Source organism: Mirounga leonina, unplaced genomic scaffold (genome assembly GCF_011800145.1).
Source record: "Mirounga leonina isolate KUSES-001 unplaced genomic scaffold, KU_Mleo_1.0 Mir_151, whole genome shotgun sequence".
NCBI lineage: Eukaryota > Metazoa > Chordata > Mammalia > Carnivora > Phocidae > Mirounga > Mirounga leonina.
Window position 1 is genome coordinate 30972921 of NW_023270377.1, and position 22791 is coordinate 30995711.

General features: G+C 37.6%; 1 protein-coding gene across 1 annotated transcript; it reads right to left on the bottom strand.

Moving 5' to 3' along the window:
- Window positions 1-225: 225 nt before the first annotated feature.
- On the bottom strand, window positions 226-21651 carry ICOS (inducible T cell costimulator). Its single transcript, XM_035006614.1, has 5 exons — window positions 21548-21651; window positions 5187-5525; window positions 4396-4502; window positions 3179-3263; window positions 226-1220 (listed from the first exon to the last, which is right to left on the bottom strand). Exons 1-5 carry the CDS (start codon window positions 21603-21605, stop codon window positions 1180-1182), a joined length of 630 nt encoding a protein of 209 aa, XP_034862505.1. The 5' UTR covers window positions 21606-21651; the 3' UTR covers window positions 226-1179.
- Window positions 21652-22791: the final 1140 nt, after the last annotated feature.

Consider the following 22791-nt stretch of genomic DNA (forward strand, 5'->3'; position numbering starts at 1 on the left):
TGGAATTCCACCCAGGTCTGGATGGCTGTTCCAGGCTGATGGGACCATTTCAACCTGTCAAGCCCAAAGGTCAGTGTGGCTACAGTGTGGAAGTGACCTCCAGGAACCACAGCTTTCTGCTGAATAGATCATTGTCTCTTTCTCCAGGACAATGCTTGACAGGGAAAGATGGTTTGGGTTTTTTTTTGTTTTGTTTTGTTTTTTTTTTGGTTTGCTATTTTAACATGATCTTCAGAAACAGCCTGGCTTGTAATTAATAGCACCATGAAAACATAGATAATGGTAGAAAACAGAATCATACAATAAAGTCCCTTCTGATTCTGGGCAATTTTTTTTACCACTAATGTGGTCGAAACAAGTCAACAAAGTAAATCATTTTAACTGAATTTGGGAAAATAAGATGTCTTTCTGGAGCAAAAATATTCTTATAGGGAGAATACAGGCAAATGATATAACATATATTTAGTTGCAGCTAAATGAATATGTATTTTATTGAGAAGTAGAGGGGGAAATGTAGATCTTTCTCCCTGCTCAGAATGTCTGTCATCAAGTGGTCATGTAGAAATATTTTAAAAAGGAAAACTGAAGGCAGATGAAGGCATCTAAACTCTTGGAGTGGGGGATTGGTGTTCAGAAGTTTGAAAAGAGTACTGTGTACTGATGTATTATAATAGTACAGTTATATGTCGACACCTCAGAAATAGCTACAGTTCTGAAGCCTCTCCGTCCAGTATCTCATTCAAAAGGAATGCTCATTCCTACAGGAAGAAGAGGTAGTCTGTTAGTGAAATGCAGACAGATACTGGCCCTTGGCTGCCCATTTGCTTTGCAGATTCAGTACCCTTGGCGTCTCTTAAAAATATCTGTAGATGTGTTTGTTTTACTGGCTGGTGCATTGCTAGAAGCAGATATGAAGATCTGGAATTCCATCCCAGTGAGGTCTATTTGTTGAGCGAGCACGAGCTGGGCTTTCTATAAAACTGGTTGCAAGAGGGTGTTTTGATAACCCCACAGTACTGAGGCAACCTGTTAAAATCCCTTCTGACTGACAGAGTCACTGGTCCAGATTGAACAAAACACCAGCAGAAGATGTATGTACTCCAGTCAAGTCTGACTCTCTGCGGTCCAGGGAACGTGGGAATCTTGCGCTTCGTGGCAGGGGAAGCTGGCCAGTGTGGTTCATGCCTGGGTGCCACAGAGTTCCAAAGTATGAGGCACACCTGTAACAACACACAGCACAACATTTTTAAAAGCACTCTATTCCAATTCCCTTCAACAAGTTTGTCCCTTTCATCTGCCTCTTGTACACACGCACATGCCATCGAAACTCTTCTTTAGGCTTCAAGGCTCACCACCAGTTCCGCATTTTCCGTGAAGTTTTTCCCAGCCCACTCCTAACTCCTGTAACAGACGTTAGCTGAATGCTACACTTCACTTAACTGAGTACTTTTGCCACTAGCCCGATTCCACCCTCTCTACAAACACATCAGCTTTCCCAGTGACATCACAGACTGAAGACAAGGACTCTCTTGAGTCTCCGCTCCCTCTACCCAACACGAATTACTCAGCACGGTATTATGCATATAATTATCATACAATAAATATTTGACAGAGGTGCTGAGGCATGCTCTGCTTGAACCTGTGTCTGCTTAGTGGTTTCAGAATACAGAGGAGAGACCCTACCTACCCTCAAGAAGCTTACACTCTGGCCATGTTCGGTTATTACACGTGGTAGGTGGGGTGTGAAAATGTCCACCTCTGATTCCAGCCACAGCTGGGGCAGACACTTCTGCACATGCTGTCCATTCTAGCACAATAGCCCCACCGTGCATTTCTCTGCTTTCTGCCTCTGGGTTTTCTCTGAAGACTTGTGAGACACTCTTCCAAGCATAGAGCATTGTTCCAGGTGCGTGAGGGAAAGCTCGTGAGCCCTGCTGGCAACCCCAAGCCAGTGGGGATGGGAGCCAGTGGATAGATAACCACACTTGCCACCCTTCGGAAGAATGATTCTGGGAGACCTCTGAACATTTCTCAGAAGCTCTGTGGCCTCCAGCTGAGATCTCAGTAATGCAACCTTCATTTGCTTTTCCTCCTTGCCTGTCTCGCTCTCCCTGCTCCCTCACCCCTTTTTCCTGGTGTCACCTTCCAAATAAACTACTTATACCCAAGTCTCTGTCTCAGGGTCTGCTTTCAGGGATCCAAACTAAAACAGACACATTATTATAAGCACAGAGATGAAAAGTTGTTGTTGTTGTTTTCAATAGCAAAGCCATGAAACACACGTTCTTTGCTAGTGACAAAGCTATGGTAGGAAACCTCTAGGGAGCAAAAGGAATCACTGAACGCCCTGGGCATCAATTTCTCTCACCCAAAAAATGAGGAGTTAGCCTGAGGAGCATTAACTCCCTTCCCATGCTTTAAGTCCATGATTACAGATGCTGTTTGCATCCCATTTATACAAGTCCTTCACCACTGAATGGTGGCAAAAATTTAGGGGCTTTTGTCTTATTACATTCTTCATCTCAAAGGCATGAGCCTTACAAATTTTCCACAAGGAATGCTTCAAACCTCCTAGATGCTCCTCAGCTTAACAACCCTTGAATTGACAATATTCACTCTGAATGGAAAAAGTCAAAGTCACACCTAACTGGCCTTGTGCAGTCAGTCATCCAGACTCTCTGACCTTGCACCTTCTTTTCATCAGAATAATACTAGCTTCCCCGACTCCTCTTCCCACTGGGGAGCACTGGCCCAGATCTCTCTTCCAAATCTGTGTCCAAAACCCTCCTCCACATGTTTGTGCATCTCCCAGGCCTCGCTCAGTAATTTGCACTTCACTGATAGCCAATAAATGTTCATCAGGTGACTTAAAGAACTTCTTACCAAGGAAGACTTAGAATCGTCCCAGTTTTTGAAACAGTGATTGGAAAACTGCCTCGATACAATAGTGGCTTATGAATCTTTTGCTTGTTTATTTTTAATAGTGGCTTACAGACTTATTGTTTGTTTTCAATGTACTGCAGAGGGTATAAACTTAGAGTGAAAGTTCAGAATTTCACGGAAAAATCTAAAATTGGGCCTTAGAGACATTTGCCCTTCCTCTAAAATAAACCATGAAAATTCCAGGCTTAAGGTGAAAAACACTCTGCTCTGCCCAAAGCCCCAGATGGAGCGGTACCTGTGAATCCAGGTTTTTTGGCCGTGTTCACTGCTGCCATGAACATGTACTCGCTGTTAGGGTCATGCACGCTGGATTGATATTTCTGGAAGAAAAGGCAGAAATATGGTTTGTCATCTGCTCTTCCTTATCTCCATCCCTGGTCTTTTTTTTTTTTTTTTTCCTTTTTTTTTTTTTACTGTTTTCTCTTCTTGGTTGAAGTGGTATGTGACAAAAATGTTAGGATACGGCTCAGGCTCCTGACTTGCAGCTAAGTAGGAGAACAATATGAAAAGGGCTTTAAATAAAGAGGCTTCTGCCGAATTTCCTTCCTCATTTTTGTTTTTATTGTTCCTTCCTCTGTAGATTTCAATCATGGGCCCTATCTCACTGTCTTCCTTCTTTCTCTTTCTTATCAAATTCCATCCTGGCACAGATATACCCACGGTCTGGCCAATGATCACACTGTGGATATACTTGGGTATTAGCATACTTGTGTAATATGCAGAATGGTGTGAGTTCTTTCATTGAGAATCTGTATTGTGAACAACTGAAAAGAAAATCCCCCAGCACAGAAAGATTGTTTTGTCATTGTCAAGTTATCTCCCTAGCTTTTTTGTGGTGTTCTTTATTTTTTAAATTTTTTAAATTTTTTTAATTTTAAAGTTTTTAATTTTAATTTCAGTTAGTTTACATACAGTGTTATATTAGTGTTCTTTAAAAACAGAGCCCTAGCAACTTACCATGGGAAGAGGCTGGCCATTTCTTTCTCAGCTACTGCTGGCAGCTTACAAGACTTTCTCACTGATTGTTTAATCGACAAGTTGAGGGAAACATAAAACGGATTGTTTCCTCTTTGCCCTGACTCTGGAAACTTAAAATCAAATGTGCAGCCCGCATGCAATAATTCTTAGAAATCAAAAGCGTCTATTTTTATGTTTCAATCTTCGTCCTGCCTTTTTGTGTTTTCTTGGCCCCGATTCCCTTATCTTTTTTGAATAATAACAATAACAGCTCTCTCTATAAGCCATCAAATCCTTTTTTAGACTGAAGCAGCTGTAAAATAAATAAGCTTCTCTGCCAAGTTAGTAGTTTAATTAGTAGGCATATCTTGTGGAAAAGAAATCGTCTGTCTGTTAATCAAATTACTCTGGCTAGAGCGATATGTGTTTTGATGAGTAAATAACTACTGATATTCTTCAGTAAAGCAAATGCAAGAAAAAATAGACATCGCTCACCTTTTTTGTAAGCCAACAAAGAAATACGCATCCAAAAATATAGACTCCAACAAAAGCTGCACATCCTATGGGTAACCAGAACTTCAGCTGGCAGCAAGTCTGTGATTCTGGGTTGGAAAAGAAACATGTTAAGGGAAAACTGAGAGAATCAAATCTCCTCTTTCAGTGCTGAATCACAGGTTCTCTTACCAAATTTAAAAAAGTGATTTAATCAAATGGAGCTTGGCTTCATTACAATCATGGAATCCAATAAATTGTAAATAACATCATCTCTGTAGTATAGCAAGAATTTAAAAGCTAAAACCTAAAAGACTCTACGCACACATAATGTTTACAAATGGGGTTAACAGAAAGGACTTTTTTGGGGTCCATATTTTGGTAGAAAAGTAAGTAGGAATAGTAATGGTATAAAACTATTATTTTCAATCATCTCCTTTCATTCCACAAACCAAAACCTTAAACTTTATGTGAATAGAGGCAATGGCCATTAGGCCATGGATTTGGGTAATTAGTCTTAATTTTTTTCCTGATCTCTAATGACATATGCGCTTTAAAGACAACATGATCTATTTCTAACATAGCAGTCTACATGATCAAATTGCATATAACTGATTAATATTAATTATTATTATTAATAAATGATCCCTTGCATATTTTCATAATCAATGATTGTCATCAATTGCACCAAAGCGAACTCTACAAAAGATATTTTTTTTGCTTGTTTTCATTAGTGAGAAAAGTCATTAAAATACAAACGTACTCGAGTCTGAAAGATGAAAACAATGTCTTACCATAAACATTCAGATATTCTCTGCTAATATTCTTTTTTTGAAAAGGAGGAGGATCAAAGATTGACAGTTCACAGGCGTAGTAGCTAGCGTGAGAACTGTCCAAGTTGTTCAGAAAAAAGGAGACACCATCATTGGATAGCTGAGACTGACAGAATTTTGGTTTCTTAATGGACACTGTGTTTCCACTTTCCTTTGTCTTAGTGAGATCACAGAGTACTTCTGTCCCTTTCCGCAACTCCATTTTAAATTGCCAGACAGTATCACTGAATTTGCATAAAATTTGTACACCTCCATTGTGAAACATAAACATCTCAGACTTGGCAGAATCATTGATTTCTCCTGGATAAAAAGGAAGAAAACAAAGCGAAAGTGACATTTTATGAAGATGTTACTCCAGTAATTATATTTAAACACACAAGTAATCTCTCCTTTTCATACAGTCACCTCTATTGCACCAAAATGAAAGAATTTCACAACCAAAAGAACATGATAGGGCGCCTGGGTGGCTCCCTAGTTAAGCGTATGCCTTTGGCTCAGGTCATGATCCCAGGGTCCTGGGATCGAGTCCCGCATTGGGCTCCCTGCTCAGCGGGAAGCCTGTTTCTCCCTCTCCCACTCCCCCTGCCTGTGTTCCCTTTCTTGCTGTGTCTTTCTCTGTCAAATAAATAAAATCTTTAACAACAACAGCAAAAAAAGAACATGACAAAAAATAAAACTGTGCCCTTAAAAAAAAAAGCCTACACAGAAATTTGCTTGTTATATATGAATATATAATTTGTAATAATATATTTACATAGTATAATCAGAGATGTTGCCTGCCCTTTCATATTGGAGACAGATGGTAAACAAATAAATACATTGTAAACCATCCTAATTAATGCTAACAATGGAGTACCGTTCAAATAAAGGTGGTGTGGTTCTATTTTTGTTTACAGAATCAAATAATGCCCTTTTGATTCTAAAATTGAAATTGAAGGAGAATTAGCACTTAGTCAAACAAAGGAAAATTTCGGGTGAGATTTGGGAAATAATGTAGTTTAGGAAAAAAAATTAAAAAGTGAAAAATAGCTTAAACGAAAAATGACTGATTATATATAAATATATATTTACATTATACCCTCCTGCCAGAGAGTAAAACAGCAGATGAATCATTTTCAAATGATAGAAATATGTCTTTTCTGAACCTGATCCATTGAGAATTGAATCAAGGTCTGATGACAATACTAAGGCCCCAGATTTTTGTATACTTTTTCTTCTTTTTTTTTTCAATAAATTTTAAGCTTACAGCAAGCCAAACGTGTTTTTGAGAACTACATAGGGGTCACATGAAAAAAGAATGGAAAAGGTTTTAGCCTAGTTGCATATTCTGAGTTACTGGATTATAAATTCCAACTGCTCTCTGCTTTCCTTTTTTCCTTTTCTTTAATATAAAAGTTTCTTACTGAAATTGTTTGGGAAAATTATTAGCATGACAGTTTTTTGCTTATGTTTTGAAATCTCCCTTTATTCCTAAAAAGAGTATATAACAAGTATAATGAATGTTTAAGGAAAAAAAAAGTTGCCCCAGCCCTACAGTGAAATAGAAATGCTATTTGCATATATTTGCTCTTTACCTTCCAGACATATGCTTTATATAGCAAACATATTACTTTGTGTTCTGCTATTGTCGTTTAATGGTATATCATAAATGTTCCATTTTTTACATAGTCGTCACAAGTATCCTTTTTAATGATTATATATTAGGACATAATATTAATATATAATTTGTTAAAGCCTTCCACTAAGGTTGAATATTATGGTTATTTTTAGCATTTTGCTTTTATGACATGTGGCCACAATGTTTAAACATGATTATAACACTGTGTGTTACCATATCGCTTTCTGAAAGAACTCCCATCTGTGAGAGGACTAGCACTAGGCAGGTGGATTCATTTGCCACAACTCTGCGTGCACTAGTTGCCTTGATTTTATTTAAGATTTAGCACAGTTATTCTCCTTAATATCTGTAGGCTTTAATTTATGGCTCTCAGATTACAAGGGAAATAGAGTTTCCACCTGGGGTTTAATTGTGAAAATCTGTACAAGTGTTCTAGTTTTTCAGTTATGGCAGTCCAGATCCAAACAAATTCCCACACCAAAACAACCAAAAATGCTGAACAAAAGGGTCTAAAAGTATTATTAAAAGGCTTAATGAGGTTTCACAAAGAGGAGAAATTGGTAGGTTAAATTTGAAGAACCAGAACCCAGAGAGATGAGCAGAGCTCAGAAGTTGCTTTTACTCTGAGAGCATTCGCTGTTCTGCCAGGTTCAAGCTTTTGTTTATATGTCTCAACTCCCAGAGTCTGCAAAGCAAGAAACCTGGAAGAGCCTCTCCTCAATAAGTTGGGATCTCAAAGGGTTTCCTTCTTGCACTACAGTTAAGCCGGAAGAAACCAGCCTCCTGCAGATTATAGCTCACTTTCAAATCACTTCAATGGTCCAGAAAATCTAAATCCTTGAATTTTGTTTAAGGTAATTTTGGATTATTATTACCCTTAGGCTTTTGATAGTAAAAATGCAACTATTCCAGGAAGAAAAGATTTACATCCCAGGCCTCAAATCCTATCTGCAAATAATATTTAAAAACAATGACATGCAAGGAAACAAAACAATAGAAACAACAGACTACAGAAACAACCCCCCCAAATTATATATCTGAATTATCAGACCCCCAAAATAAACAATTGAGCTTACTGCATTTAAGGCAATAAAAGACAAACTTGTAATGATATCTGCAAAGCACAGGAAACTAAAAACAACTAATTTGAAAAAGAATCAACTAGAACTGGTAAAAAACCATAGTAACTATGATTAAAAATTCAATGGATAGGTTCAAAGCATATTAGAGCTAAAGAGAGAATTGGTGAACTAGAAAATTAGGTTGGAAAAATTATTTGAAATGCAGTCCTCATCCAGATTTAAGAATCCTAACAAATAACAAGTAAATTTTTTAAATATGCACGTCTAGACATATCATAATGAAAGTCCTAAGAGCCACCATAGAAAAGAGACTGATTACCTTCAAAGAAGGAACTATTAGACCATCAGGTGATGTCTCAGCATTAACAATAAAAAGTAAAAAGAAAAACAGTAAAGGTACATGTAATGAGAAACTTCAGTAAGTGAAGCATGCATGTTATTTCTTGCATAATGACTAAAAGAATAGAAACAATATATAACCTAAATGGACATCACAAAAATGCAACCTAATGATTTGGGATAAAGGGAAGGCAGTGTTGGAATCAGGAAGGAAAACACAGGGGTGGAAAGGCTTCTAGGTGCTGACAATGTTTTATTTCTTGAGCTGTGGTGATTATGGGAGGAAGGTAGTATGCTTTATAATGATTCATTAAATTGTATATTTATGTTCACTTTTCTGTGTAGATGTTTCGTTCTGGATTACAAAATTATACAGAAGGAAAATAACACGTGTTTCATTTTTAAAATAGAGGAAACGACATAGGCAAAAGGCAAAAAGGAAAGAACAGATAGCATGAGCATAGGTCTACATTATATTCAAAGGAAAGGTGTTTTTGCTTGGGGACTTATTTACCTGAAAGTAAATTATGTTGCATGACTGTCGTTCTGATGTTTATGTCTCTATAGCCTGCTGCCAATGATAAAATCAGTGGGCTCGTTCTCAGTTTCTTTAGAAATGTTCAGAGCACATTTCCCAAGGACTTTAGAATGACAGCAAGTAAACCACAAAGAGATCTTGGAGCAAAAGTGACTGTGGCCACCATGTAAACACATAGAGATGCCCTGTCTTATGTTTCTGAAGATGTTTTGTTAGCAGCTTCCCTTCTCCGCCCCATTCCCACACTATGACCCGTAACCCAACACAAGATGAAATATAACAGTCAGCAGTGCAGAGTAGTGGAAGTACAATGTGGTGATCCCCAAGAAAACGTGAGGAAAATTCTGGTCTTGCCATTAGCAAGTCTGTGACTTTGGTACCCTTCTGGACTTCAGCCTCTTCCTCTCGGAAATAAAGAAGTGAGACCAAAACATAAAATTCTTTCCAACACTTACTCTCTAGGGATCCAGGATCAGAATATATCCAGAGGAGACTGCAAACAACCAAGAGAGCTATTACTTTGTTGTTGTTTCCATAATTCTCTCAGTCCCAGCATCTTACTGGGGGATTCCAGGGAGTCAGGAGAAATGAAAATGAATGAGACATTCACATTCCCTGTAAAAGTATTTAGGTAGGGCTAAGAAGACTACCTAAGTCTTTCTGGAGTGATAGCACCAAGGATGTGTGCCATTGACATGAGAGGAGTAACTGGGGATTCCAAGTTCATTTCTGCTGGAAGCTGTGACTTGTTCATTTTTTCATATTTAATCTAAAAACTTTCCCAGGTGAGGGGCACCTGGGTGGCTCAGATGGTAAAGCGTCTGCCTTCGACTCAGGTCATGATCTCCAGGTCCTGGGATCGAGCTCCATGTTGGGCTCCCGGCTCAGCGGGGAGTCTGCTTCTTCCTTCCCTCTGCCTCTCCCCCTGTTCATGCTCTCTCTCTGTATCTCTCTGTCTCAAATGAGTAAATAAAATCTTTTAAAAAATTTTTTTAAATAAAATAATAAAAACTTCCCAGGTGAGCTTTTTATTATGAAATGTAGTGATAAGACACCTGACTTATGTCTCTACATACCCAATGCTTAAGCTTTTCATCTGGAAAACCATTTGACAACTCTAAGTTTGCAATTTGAATGTTTTCAATTAAAGGAGCCAGGTATGATATTGAATCAATTACTTCATAATTACCTTGGTACCTGTAGAACAGATATCCTCAAATACCTAATTACAAATGGTCCTTAGCCTTTGATGACACGTGAAAAAAATAGTGTCAAAGGGGATCATTTCTATACCCATGGCTAAAGCATTTAGTGGATCAGCAGACAATGTAAGGAAAACCTGAATATATTAGTTTCTAATAACTGCAGAAACAGCTAGAATCTTTTCTCCACCCTTCCTGGATGTTCTCATCTCCAAATCTAACATTCGACAGGGAGTGCTGGTATCCCTAGCACCAATTTTTATAGCCAGTGTTTGTTTTGATTGAGTATCAGATATGTTTGGTCTGTTCTTCTGCCATACTGGAAGTTAAAAATTGTGAGTATTCCCCTTACCAATTTCTTTCTCCTTGTTCTTTTTTCCTTTCTCTCAGCTTAATTTTTTTTTTTCCACATACCACCTCTTAATATAAAATCATCCTCCCTGGGACGCCTGAGTGGCTCAGTGGGTTAAGCGTCTGCCTTTCCGCTCGAGTCATGATTCCAGGGTCCTAAGATCGAGCCCCGCATCGGGCTCCCTGCTCGGTGGGGAACCTGCTTCTCCCTTTGCCTCTGTCACTCCCCCTGCTTGTGCTCACTCTCTCTGTCAAATAAATAAAATCTTTTAAAAAAATCATCCTCCAAAATATCCATTCTCACAGTCTTTGATATGTTCCTCACCCTCCCTAACATCCCATCTCCATCTCCAGTGCCCATAAACGCTCATAGACACTGTCCATGTTTCAGAGCCCCATAAAAACCTTCTCCTTCACATTTCCTGTAACACGATTCAACCTCCACCCAGTATCATAAACAATCAGACCTGGTAAACTTAGAAATTATACAGCAAGCCTAATTCTTTTGTTCAGACAACTGAAGACCCAGACAGGTTAGATTATTTGTCTAAAGTCATACAACTTCTTGGGTGCATAAAAGATTCTGGGTTCAATCTAAGGTTGAAGTGCCTCTAGCAACAACCAAGGGAAGTGTAATGGAAGCAGGCAACCACATGAAGCTAGATACTTCATGATTACTACAGACTGACTCTCACAGGATCCTATTAAAATCTGTCTACAGGAAGAAGGGCTAATTTCCTATACTTCTGTTTTATGTCTGGTAGAGTCTATCCACTACTCCTGCACGTAAACTTCAACTGGGCCAAACCAGCATCATCTCTCTGTAGGACTACAAGAGTCCCCTAATTTTCTGCTCTCACTCCTGCCCATTTACCATTTATTCTCCGCAGGGAAGCCAGAATCATCTTTTAACAATCACAAGCAATGCCCTGCTTATAAAACATACATCTCACTTAGAATAAAATCCAAATCCTTAGCCTGGTTTCCATGACCTGCATGACCTACCTACCTCTCTAACACCATTTTATACCAGTCATTCACTATACTTCTTTCTATTCCTCAAACATAAGCAACTGGTCCCCTGGGCTTTGAATTTGTTGGTTCTTCACCTGGGATGTTCTCTCAGATCTTCACATGACTGCTTCTTACTTCTTCAGTGACCATTGACCCCTCAATCCAAAGTACACCTCATGTCATTTTCTATCATATTACCTGAGAGAAAGTATTTATCATTGTCTGAAATTATCTGGTTTATTTATTTACTTGTTTATTGTCTGGCTACCCCACGATAACATCAGCTTTAAAATCAGGCACCTGTTGATCTTATTCATCAATCCATCCCAAGTACCTACAATAACACCTAGTATGTAGTAAGTCATAATAAATACTTATTGGAAGGATGGACAGATGAACAAATAAATATGTAGATCTCAGTGATATTATAAGTCTGGGGAGATGAATAGAATATACGATGTAAAAACCAAAAGGGCACTTAGAAATGATCCAGTTAAGCCTTTCATTTTATATTTACATTTATCACGCTAGACCGGGAGCAGAAAAATGAGTATCTTGCCCAGGATTACACAGCTCCTAACTGGGACATGATCCCATGATTAGCTATGCCATGTTGTCTTTCTTCTGGAAACAAGTACGTGCAGATGTATAATCAAGCCAAATGTATAATCAGTCAATCAATCCCCTGAAATGGAATGTCAGATTCTAATGAAAATTCTGTCTGAGCTTCAAAGAAACAGGTTCTTGATCTGTAAATATACACTAGGTTCATAAAGACTTGTTTAGATGATTGATGATTCTTTTAACTATTATTTTGTCTATAGAGGAGAGGACAAGTTTAAGCCTGGCTGATTATTTAGATCCTCCAGAGTGCACACTTCTTAAATTTGTTTGGTCATACATTAAAAAATATATGACCACAATAGGGGCCCCTGGACCAATAATTTTTCCAATATATGCAGATGTTTCAAAACCACAGCATGTGGTTGTGATAAAATACCACGCTCTATCTTTTAGCATTTAATACATTATTAAAAACAAAATAAAAATATGTTCTCTTGAATCCTGGTGATGGGTCTTAAAATCTGAATATTAAGTATTAGTTTTGGGGGGGTTTTTTGCTACCATATCTATGTACTTCTTGTTGATACTCCTAGATTATAAGTACTCTAGAGAACAGGTACTATGTCTTTTAATCACATTGACTACAACGTCTAAAGAATACCATCTTCCAATAGAGATTCAAACCTGTTAACTTCTGCTAACTATGGTTTTTATAACCTTACTCTTGACATCAATAGACTAATGTTTTCAAGAGTAAATTCAGAGTCTTTGTATTAGGTGATTTCTTTAGGTTTTCAAATTGTTTCAGGGACAAGAAAATTCCTATCTCCAGGGCAAGGGCAGTATGGGGAGAAAAAAACAAAACAAAACTTGGAAGAAATGATCGTTTACCTGAGAATTGTACTGTGGCTCAGAAGAGTTTGTTTCTAAATTGATTCTTTTAATATCTAAACTATTCCATTTCTTCAGTATAAGATGGTCTTGCTAGAACCCATCCTGTCAGGATTCTTTATAAGCAGTTGTATTATCCCCAGTTGAAAATCTTTTGGCAAAAACATGTTAGAAAACCCACACAATTGCAGAGGGTGTGAGACTAATCAGCAATTTGACTTCACTCTCCTTAACTCAGACTTCTAACCACAAACCTCCACAAAGGTCTCAGAGTGATAGAAAGATAAGACCTCCTGAGTTCGCAATTTATTGATAGTGCTTATTAAACATATTTTCTGTAATCAAACAATAAGCTTTAGCTTAGCACGGCACATGAATGTGACATAAGAGATGAAGTTCTAAAAACTGCAATGTTTATTTAGGTTTTGTTACATTTGATCTTTTACTAAGAAATTTTGGCTTTTAAGAAAACCCTTGTTTTCACCTTTCATAAAAGCATTGTCATTTCTTATAAGTCTACTGGCTAAAACTTAGATTTTTATACATGCATCTTTTCTATACTTACATTACTATTCAAAGACATCCATACTCTAAAGAAGTGATTGAAGTCAGTAGGGAGGACAGGCAAAAGAAGCCCAATCTGATCTAAATTCTTTTTTAGAATTTATTTATTTATTTATTTGAGAGCGTAGAGAGAGAAAGCATGAGAGGGGGAAGGGTCAGAGGGAGAAGCAGACTTCCCACTCAGCAGGGAGTCCGATGCCAGACTTCATCCTGGAACTCTGGGATAATGACGCTTCACCAACTGAGCCACCCAGGTGCCCAATCTGATCTAAATTCTTAACAGTTGTAGAAAAGAAAGACAAAAAATGTGAAGAAAAGTGGGGAGAAAATCAAAAAGCCAAAAGAGCATAGAAACACACACACACACACACACACACACTAAATGTCTGAATTGTTTTTACTCTCCAAGGAACTTTGTAGGGGGGAATAAAACAATCTTTGGTCCTTTAGAGTGTGCATCTTATTATATAATAAGAAAAAATGGAAGATTGATTTTCTTCTAGTAAAAACTTTCTTCGTGAAAATGGAAGAATGCCAAATAGGTTATAAAACTTTGTAGCAATATTCATGAAGTAGTTAATTTGCAAACAAGTTACTTGTTAGTTAATTCATTGTCATTGATTTGAAACTGTCCTAACAGGGCAATCACAGGGGATTAAATGAACCCAAGTCTCTTCCAAAGAAAGGGAGGGAGAAAGAATTTTATTGGCACCCAAGAATATCCACATTATTTCCCATCCCTCAGCTGCTGTGTAAAGCCCTTTGGGCACATAGACAAGGCATTGGCTGGGTGAACTTGTTCCATTTAAGGCTCCAGATCCCATTTCTACTCCAGTAACCCACACCTTCATCTCAGCCACCCCTTCCCTTGGCTCTCACCCCTTATTTCCAATTTCCTTTAACATCTCTGTCCGATTTCTTCTGATGATCAAGAGTAACATTTCCAACCTGAACTCAATATTCACTCCCAAACTCAAACCTCATCATTTAAGGAAGCCACTAGTCTGACCCCTCTCCCTGACTCTCCTGATCCAGTTGTCCACCAAGTCCAGTTGACTCTAGCTCAAAGATATCTCTTGAATTCAGTTGCTTTTCTCTATTCCTATTGCCAATCCAGGACCTTTTTTTGTCTTCCCTCATCTGTGGAAGTTTCTTGACTGACCTTCTCAAGAGGATTCTCTCCCTTTCCAAGTCCATTCTTCATGCTATTCCCAAAATTGTGTTTCTAAAAAGCATGTCACTCCCCAGCTTAAAGTCTCTATTAGATTGTGGCTTTTGAGGTAAAAAAAAAAAATCAATTGTCTTTTAGCATGACACAAACTCCTTTCACAATCTGTGGACCATATAGGTTCAAGCCATACTAAACTTTTTGGCTGTTCTTCTCACATCTTTAAACTATTCCCATAAACTAGAATATCCCAGGACTTCTTTATCTTCCTAGAGACCCCCATTCATTCTTTACGAACCATTTTTAATTGGTCCCTGAGACTTCAAAGACTCTTATCTCTATGCTCTCAATAACACTTATTTTACACCAATATATTTATAATGTATATCAGCTTAGATCATAATTATTTTGTCTGTCTTCCTCATTTAAACATGAGCTTCACAAGGATAAGTACTGTAGTATGGTCACCTAAATCATCCCAGGATCTGGAATGTATTAGAAGCTCAATGAAATAAATGAATGTATAGAAAAACATGGAGGCTGAGCATGGTTGGCAAATGTCCCGCAATGGACTGAGGAGAAAAATGAGAAAAGCAGAGCAAGAGAATCTTTTTACTAGATGTTGGAGAACACTTGTTTCCCAGTCCAAAGGCAAATATTCAAACTGAATGATGCTCAGACAATTTTCTGAAGCCTAATAGGTCTGGAAGTTAAATAAATATTTAAGCTTTCAAAAGCTTCCAAATAATATTACAACAACTTGTATGCCTTGAGAGTTTCTCATGCATTGAATACTGTGTTAAATGCATTACATGAAACATACAATTTGATGTTCCTAACAGCCTTTTATGTCAGATTTTCTATTTTGAGGAAACTGAGGCTTGAAGAACTGCCCCAAGGTTATCGAGCCAATATATGGTGCAACCATAATATGAACCTAGACAATCTGAGACCAGAATCCACATTCTTAAGGAGTCTTTTAGTCCAATAATCTAGTCCAACCCTCTAACTTTATAGAAGCTAAAGCACAGAAGCCAAAGAGACTTGCTGAAAAACAAGAAAAAAGAAGAAGCTTTTAACATTAAATTTGACTGGGAAGTTATATTCAGGTATTTCTTTTCCTTCCAGATGTATTATGTGTATTAACGTCCCAAGTACTTAAAGTACTATTTACATTGATGCCACATATATATTCTGTGATTTAAAAAGTTATCATACACCAAAAATATATAAAATAATTTCTTAGATATGAAATTACTTTGTGCTATACACACTCATTTCTCTAGACATCCTCATTCATCAACCATTACGTGTTGAGTTGCCCTGTGTATTTGAATCTACAACAAAGTCTAGCTCCTTGCTCTGACAAGGTCTAAATTCTTAATGATTATTCTGAAACTTATCTGCCTGTAGACATGTAAAAATATGGATTCACGTATGCAAACTTTCATCATCATTAAATAAGTACAAACAGGAACTACCATGAGATTCTTGCTTTAGACCTGGATGGTACAAAATAAACAAAATTTTAATTATGAGTGCACTAGAGGTTTTGTTTGTTTGTTGTTGTTTTTTGGTGCTGAATCCTAGGAAAATATAAATGTTGGCTGCAAAAAGTTTGATTTCTCAAATTTTAAACAGCTACATTTAAATGATCTTCAATTGCTTGTTGAAGGTCCAATGCCTATGTCAACATGGCTCAGACAAACAAAAGATGTTATCAGATCTAGTGGTTGACAGAACCAAAATTCTTGAGTCTGTCACCCTCCCTAAAGACAACTTGATTTTTCTTAGCTTTTCCTCAAGCAAAGTAGAAAAAGGCATCAATATGTTATACATGACCCAGAGGAGGTCCATATCCCCAACACTTGACTCTAAATTTGCAAATCTTGGTCTGTGTTGATCAACCTTACATGCTAAACCAATGAAAAAAAAAATCACGTTTTGACTAACAGTTTTCATTTGTGTTATATATTTTCTATGTACTTAAGTTCCACTTTCCAAAATACGGTTTTGAATTTTCATAAGAAGGTTTCAAATGCCAAAGGTCTTATTTTACTTAGGATGACCAAAAAGTGCCATTTGATAGACTCAATTTATTGGAATAGCACAGAGATGCCTTTTATGGAGTAAATGTGGCTCTTTCCTAGGGTATTGAAGGCAACAGATGATTTTTAAATTTTTTTTAATTTATAAAGTTTAATAAATCCTTTTACATATAAAATTCATATCCTTAAGGTAGGAAAGTAGCATAAGTTGTGGGTTTTGCCCAGTTTACAACTGTGAATATAGAGGCCAATTTTTTTAAGTCAAGTCTATGTACTTTACAGTGAGCAAAACTAAGATGAGAATTAGGTCCTCTCTACACACCTACATTCTGTTTCTCCGAAGAAATAGGGATATGCTGCTAGCAATTTAAAAACCATAATATTCCATTTCACCTGAGGGAGTTGCTAATGCAATGGCAAGTTATGAAAGCCACTATGTTCACTAGTAATGAAAAATCGAGGCACTCAAGATCTTACATGAGAATAATAGGTATTCCTAGAAAGAAGAGAAAAAGACAAAGATATGATCAAACAACTACAACTACGGGGAGAAAAATATCCCTGAAATTAAAAAAACAAAAAGCAAAACAAACAAACAAAAAACCCCTCAAGTCTACAGATTGAGAAGTCTCACCCAGTCCCAAGCAATACTCATGAAAATCTTCACAGAGCCAGGCATATCCTGGTGGAATTCCTGAATTCCAATATTGAAATAAATAGCTTACAAGATTCTAGAGAATTTTTTTGAGTTGCTTACAAGAGAACAAGAATCATACTAGCAGACAACGCTTCACCTGCCATCCTAAAGCCAGCAGACAGTGGAGGGGGATCCACGGACCATTAAGAGAAAAGACTTCAGTCCAGAAATCCTATTCCCAGAAAAGATATTAGTTACCCCTCAGAGGAAAAGAAAGACTTCTTTACCCATGCTGGAATTCATAGAATCCAGGGTATCTGAAGAAAATAATGGAAGTCTTCTGATCACCGTATCAGAGCAGAGATCACAAGACAGGAACAGAAGGCAAGTGATGCTGTCACTGAATCAGTGAAGGAAGCATCAAGAAGGGATTCTTAAAACAGAAGAGAAATACTGTAAGAGGAAACTAGCAATGATCTGCAATTATTATTTCAACAAAGCCCAAGATTGGGGCGGGGGTGCACTAACAGGACAGCATGAGAGTGGGATGGAAGAACCTTCAGAAGTTCTCAGGTCAATGGGACTGTGGGGTCTGCACATCAGGCAAGGCCATGGTCATTATTTATTTTAAGCCAATAATAAATAAATAGACATTCAAGATTCTCTGAACATAATGACTTACTCAGTTAAGAACTGTAGACAACCTTCCAAATTACAGAGGCAAAGAGGGAAATTGAAAGAACCAGACAAAAAAGAAGATACAATAGCAAAGGAAAATAAATAAAATAAGCATAACAATGAAGAGAAAAAATCAAGTACAGGCTTATCACACTGAATGGGAATGGCCTGAACTCATCTATGGGGGCAGGGGGGTTAACAATTTGGATTTTAAAAATCCAACAAGAGTACTTGAAGGATTTTATAAGAGGAAAAACAACTATAAATAAAATTTCCATTAACAAGGTGCTAAATAAATTACAATTAAACAATATAATGGAATACAATTAGTTATTAAAAATAAAAGGTAGCTCTATATGTGTGGTTGTGGAAAAATCTCCAAGATACATAGTTAAAACTTTTTTTAAAAAGCAAAATGCAGAAAATAATGTATATGTTGTTAGCTATCCAAAAAGTTTGATTATAATCATATAAGACTATATAGACAGAATATTTCTGGAAAATGTTTCACAGCAAGAAACAGGTAACAACAATGGTCTTTCAGAGAGAAACAGGAAGTCAAGGGGGCAAGAGAGGCTTACTTTTCACTGTATACTCCTTTGTACTTATTAAATTTTACACCATATACATGTATCTCCTATTCAAAAATAGAAAAATAAATACAAAAAGGTTTTAAATTAAAAAAAAAATACTTGAAGGGAGTTGTGGGAGGAGCTGAAGGTCAGCTTAGATCCGCAGACTTCTCTCTGAGCTCTGGGGAGGAGCTGATCTGCAAACACCTGAGGGTTGTTTTTCCTCAGGTGACGGAATTCTGGAATCATGGATTGGATGGCTGGGAAACAAAAGCAAGGCTCAAAATGAACCTGAGGGTTATTCTCCCAGCTTCCTCCCAGAACACATCATGGGACGTGCACGTTTATTAAGCACCATCTGACTTCCGTCATTCCCACTTATTCGCAGCCTCCACACCGCTTTCAGAGTGGTCTTTCTAATATCAGAATTCATAAGGTCACCCGTATGTTTCTCATTGCCCAGAGGTGTAGAAAGAGGGTCTTCTAAACGGAGGTAGAGGTTCACATTTTTTCCAGATCCTTTTACGAAGAGGAGCTTCCTATTGTTCCAGAATCATTAAAAGAAGATGGCTTTGTTAAATTTTACACTAAGAACAATAGTTAAGAAATCACCAAGATTTCCAGCCTATTAATTCACTAACCAAATGCAACACTGATGAGAATTTCTCCCCTTTAAGCTTATGTTATATCTCTTGCTACTTCAAAGCAATGTGGAAGGTGTGAATATTGGAGTCAGATACATTTGTGTTCTAATCTTGGTTCTGCCATGAATTACTATGTAACAAATCACTTAGCCTTTCCTGGTCTGAGATTGTTCAAACATCCACTGAAGGTAAGAATACTTAACCTCTTGGTGGGATGAGAAAACCTACTTCATTGCGAGGATTAAAAATATGCCAAAGGAAAAGACCTGCAAGTGCTTGGTGTAGGCTCTGAAGAATGAATAGGTGCTAGATAAATGTATCGTGAAGGTATTTTGAACATGGAGATGTTAGCAATTTACGATCTCCATTTAGTCACTCATGCCTCAAACCAAAAAATGGCTTGTCACATGGCAGTTTTCTGTGTGGGGAGAGTAAACGTTGGTTTTATTCCATTAGAGCCTAAGATGAATATCATTCTAGAAGCGTAATTTCTTCATCAGCTTAGTCTAGTAACTCAAAATAATTCTACCTAGGTTGGATCTATCCTTCCATAGAAAAAAACACAATTGTTAATTCAAATCTCAAGCTGATAATAAGCACACTATCATCAACCATAAGTGCCCAAATGGGTTTAACATATTGGGATACCTTTTAGCAGTACAAAGCCCTCAATCACTTGCCCCAATGTTCTTGGAAAAAAATCCAAAATCCTTTACATGGCCCAGATAGTCTGAATGGTATCTGGCCTCTGTTTTTCTTTCCAGCATCATCTTGTACCATTCCAAACCCTTCTCTTTCTGTGCTCAGGCACATCCACCTTCTTCCAGTCCCCTGACCTTACTTCATTTCCTCCTGCCACAGGTCCTTTGCACTTCCTCTTCTCCTGGTGTGGAGTGTTCTTCTCCCCTTCACACCATCCTCCCCATTTATTCCTACTTATCCTTCACATCTTAATTCAAGTGCCATTGCCATAGAAAAGACTTTGATGAACACCACTCCCCAACCCCACCCACATACGCACCCAGGATAAAGAGGCTTCTTTGTGAGTTCTGCCTGTAATTATCATCAATTCATGGGATTATTTGATTAATGTCTCTCTCCCAGCCATTCAGTTAGCTTCCTGAGAGCGGGGACTGCTGTGGTTTTGTTCATCATTGTACACAGGGCAGCCTTCACTGTACCTCCTGTATGGTAAGTGCTTGGTGCCGTGTGAATGAACAGCTAAGTGAATGAATGAATAAATGAGTATCAATCCCAAAGCTGTTCATTTGTTATTCATGCTGCTAAAAGATTTCACTGGGTTGTAGACAAGGCATAAACAAGCAAGTACCCCTCACCTGACTTTGGAACTTGTAAGTAGACTCTAATTGTTCACTCTTCATTCCTCTTTACTTAAGGGCATTTGAATCACCTTGAACTACCCCAAGATGAAACATTTGACCAATCTGCTTTTGCATTTTAATTCTTTGGAGAGAAAAGTAAAATTTATTTCTTTGTATCGCTGCAAAATTTATGTCTAGATAAGATTATACCTACTAAATTTCTCCTTTCGCTTTTAGTGTTAATAGAACTTTCCAACTTAATACAATTTCACTTTGCTTTTGCCAGCCTCAAGAACATGGCTCAGAGTGAAAGATAAAAGTAATACAAAAATGTACCAAGTAAGAAGCAGCAGAAACACGTTTTTTAGTGTAGTTGTAGGTCGCATTATTTAAATCGTTTAAATAGTCTGATATATACCATCTAAGAGAGAGAATTGAAGACTTCAGAATGGTGGTTTGCTTTTCTTTCACGTCTCCAGGGGCTAGCATCCACTACTCCCTGGCTTTTTAGAGGGACCCTGACACTTCGTGTCAAAAAAAAAAAAAAAAACCTCAGGGGCAGCCTGGACATTTCTGACAACAGATCACCCAGATAAGATTAAAATCAAAATCCTTTTTTTCAAAGCCCTTCCATTTTATTTTCTCCTTCAAAAAGAATTCCCAGCCCAGATACCAGAATTATTTTACTTTCATTCAGTTGACACAAGTCATTTTGCCTTTCATCTTTCTCTGAGAACAGTAAGCCACTCTTCTACTTTCTCCACCAACAGGTAACTCCAAGCAGGTAATTTAAAATTTGAATGGTCTGATGAAACAATTTTTTCTTCATCTTGAAAAACACAGTATCAAAGGAAGCAGGATAAATTCAACGCTGTCAGCTGTGACCTGGAGACACACACCCTGAGCCAAGCGCTTGGGCTCTTCTCCAGTTGTTCCTACTTTCAAAAACAAACAAACAAACAAACAAACAAAAAAAACACAGAAAACAAACAAACAAAAAGCCCTTCTATTGGGTGCCTGATCTTTCTACCTTTGGTTTTTCTTAACGTTCACTTGAATGATAATAAGAAATAATCACTGGGCCACTTACCTGTTAGGGCTTCAACTTGAAAGCAGAAGAGAAGGAAATACCAGAGGTCTGACTTCATGTTTGCCAGAAACAGATGCAGCCCTCTCCAGTGTCCAAAGCTGATAGTGAATTCATGTTCTCAAGGGTTTTCTATTTGCTGGAAAGGAAGTGGGTTTTGTGAGGGTTTATGTAGTGTCACACTTACCATCAAGGCAAGGAGGTGTCTCTCAGTTGATGTCAGTGGCTGCATGTGAGGCATTACTGTTGACTGTTTACGGGGGTTCAGCTTAATCGATTGGATTGCTGATAATTTTGAAAACAGAGGGGAACTTTACCCTCATTCTGGTTCCAATAAAACGAGAGAAAGAGACAATGCCTATTTTCAGAATCACCCTACTCCCCTGAATCAATAGTTCCTGGGGATAACAGGATCTAACAACAGCCAAGTGATAAATAATATGTTTTTTGATACCATTCTATCTTCTGCTATTTGCTCCAGAGATAGAAAACCTTAGAAACAGGACAAGAAACAAAGGGAATTATTACAGAAATGGAAATGAAGATATATCTGGAAGAAGAGTGACTTAGGAATTGGAGAAATATTGACATCACATTCACTGTAGATTGTAATTCTCCAAATGATGGGGTCTATTTTAATTCAACTTAAACTCTGTCCTGCATATTACAGCAGAGTCTGTAGAAACCATGAATTGTGTACCTATAGCCTCAGATGAAAGCAAGAAAGTTGAAAAGCCTACCCAAGTTCTCTCCATCTCTGCAGGGAGATAGAACATACAATAACAACAGTAATAATAATATAAATAGGTAGATTTGTATGTATGTAAGTGTTTCTACAGAATATTCATCTTAATGTAAAACATGCATAAAATTAAATGTAAAATAATATATACTTAACATGTATAAAATAGAATATAATATAGCTAATACTATATTAATCTGGATTATTTGTGTATGTGTATTTATGTTATGTTTTATACACGTATTAATTCATTTAATTCTCCTAACCATTCTCTGAGATGGGGACGACTAATCTCCCATTGTACGGGTGAGAAAAACTGAGGCACAGAGTTGTAAAGTACCAGCACAAATCAAATAGCAAGTGGCAATGCTAGGATTTGGAGAGTCTGGCTCCAGAGTCCTCACTCTTAACCAAAGCAGGTAGAGCCACTCAAGCCAACCATCCAGAGGTCTGAACCAGCTTCCAAGATGCTGGATCCAGGGTGGGTTTCTGGGAAATAACAGGG

What these genes read in the sequence shown, in the direction of transcription:
- ICOS (XM_035006614.1), bottom strand. Translation starts at nt 21,605, where the DNA reads ATGAAGTCAGACCTCTGGTATTTCCTTCTCTTCTGCTTTCAAGTTGAA. An exon ending in TCAAGTTGAAGCCCTAACAG is followed by an intron (nt 5,526 to 21,547) that starts GTAAGTGGCCCA and finishes CTTTTTATCCAG; the next exon opens with GAGAAATCAATGATTCTGCC. An exon ending in CAAAAAACCTGGATTCACAG is followed by an intron (nt 1,221 to 3,178) that starts GTACCGCTCCAT and finishes GTGTTGTTACAG; the next exon opens with GTGTGCCTCATACTTTGGAA.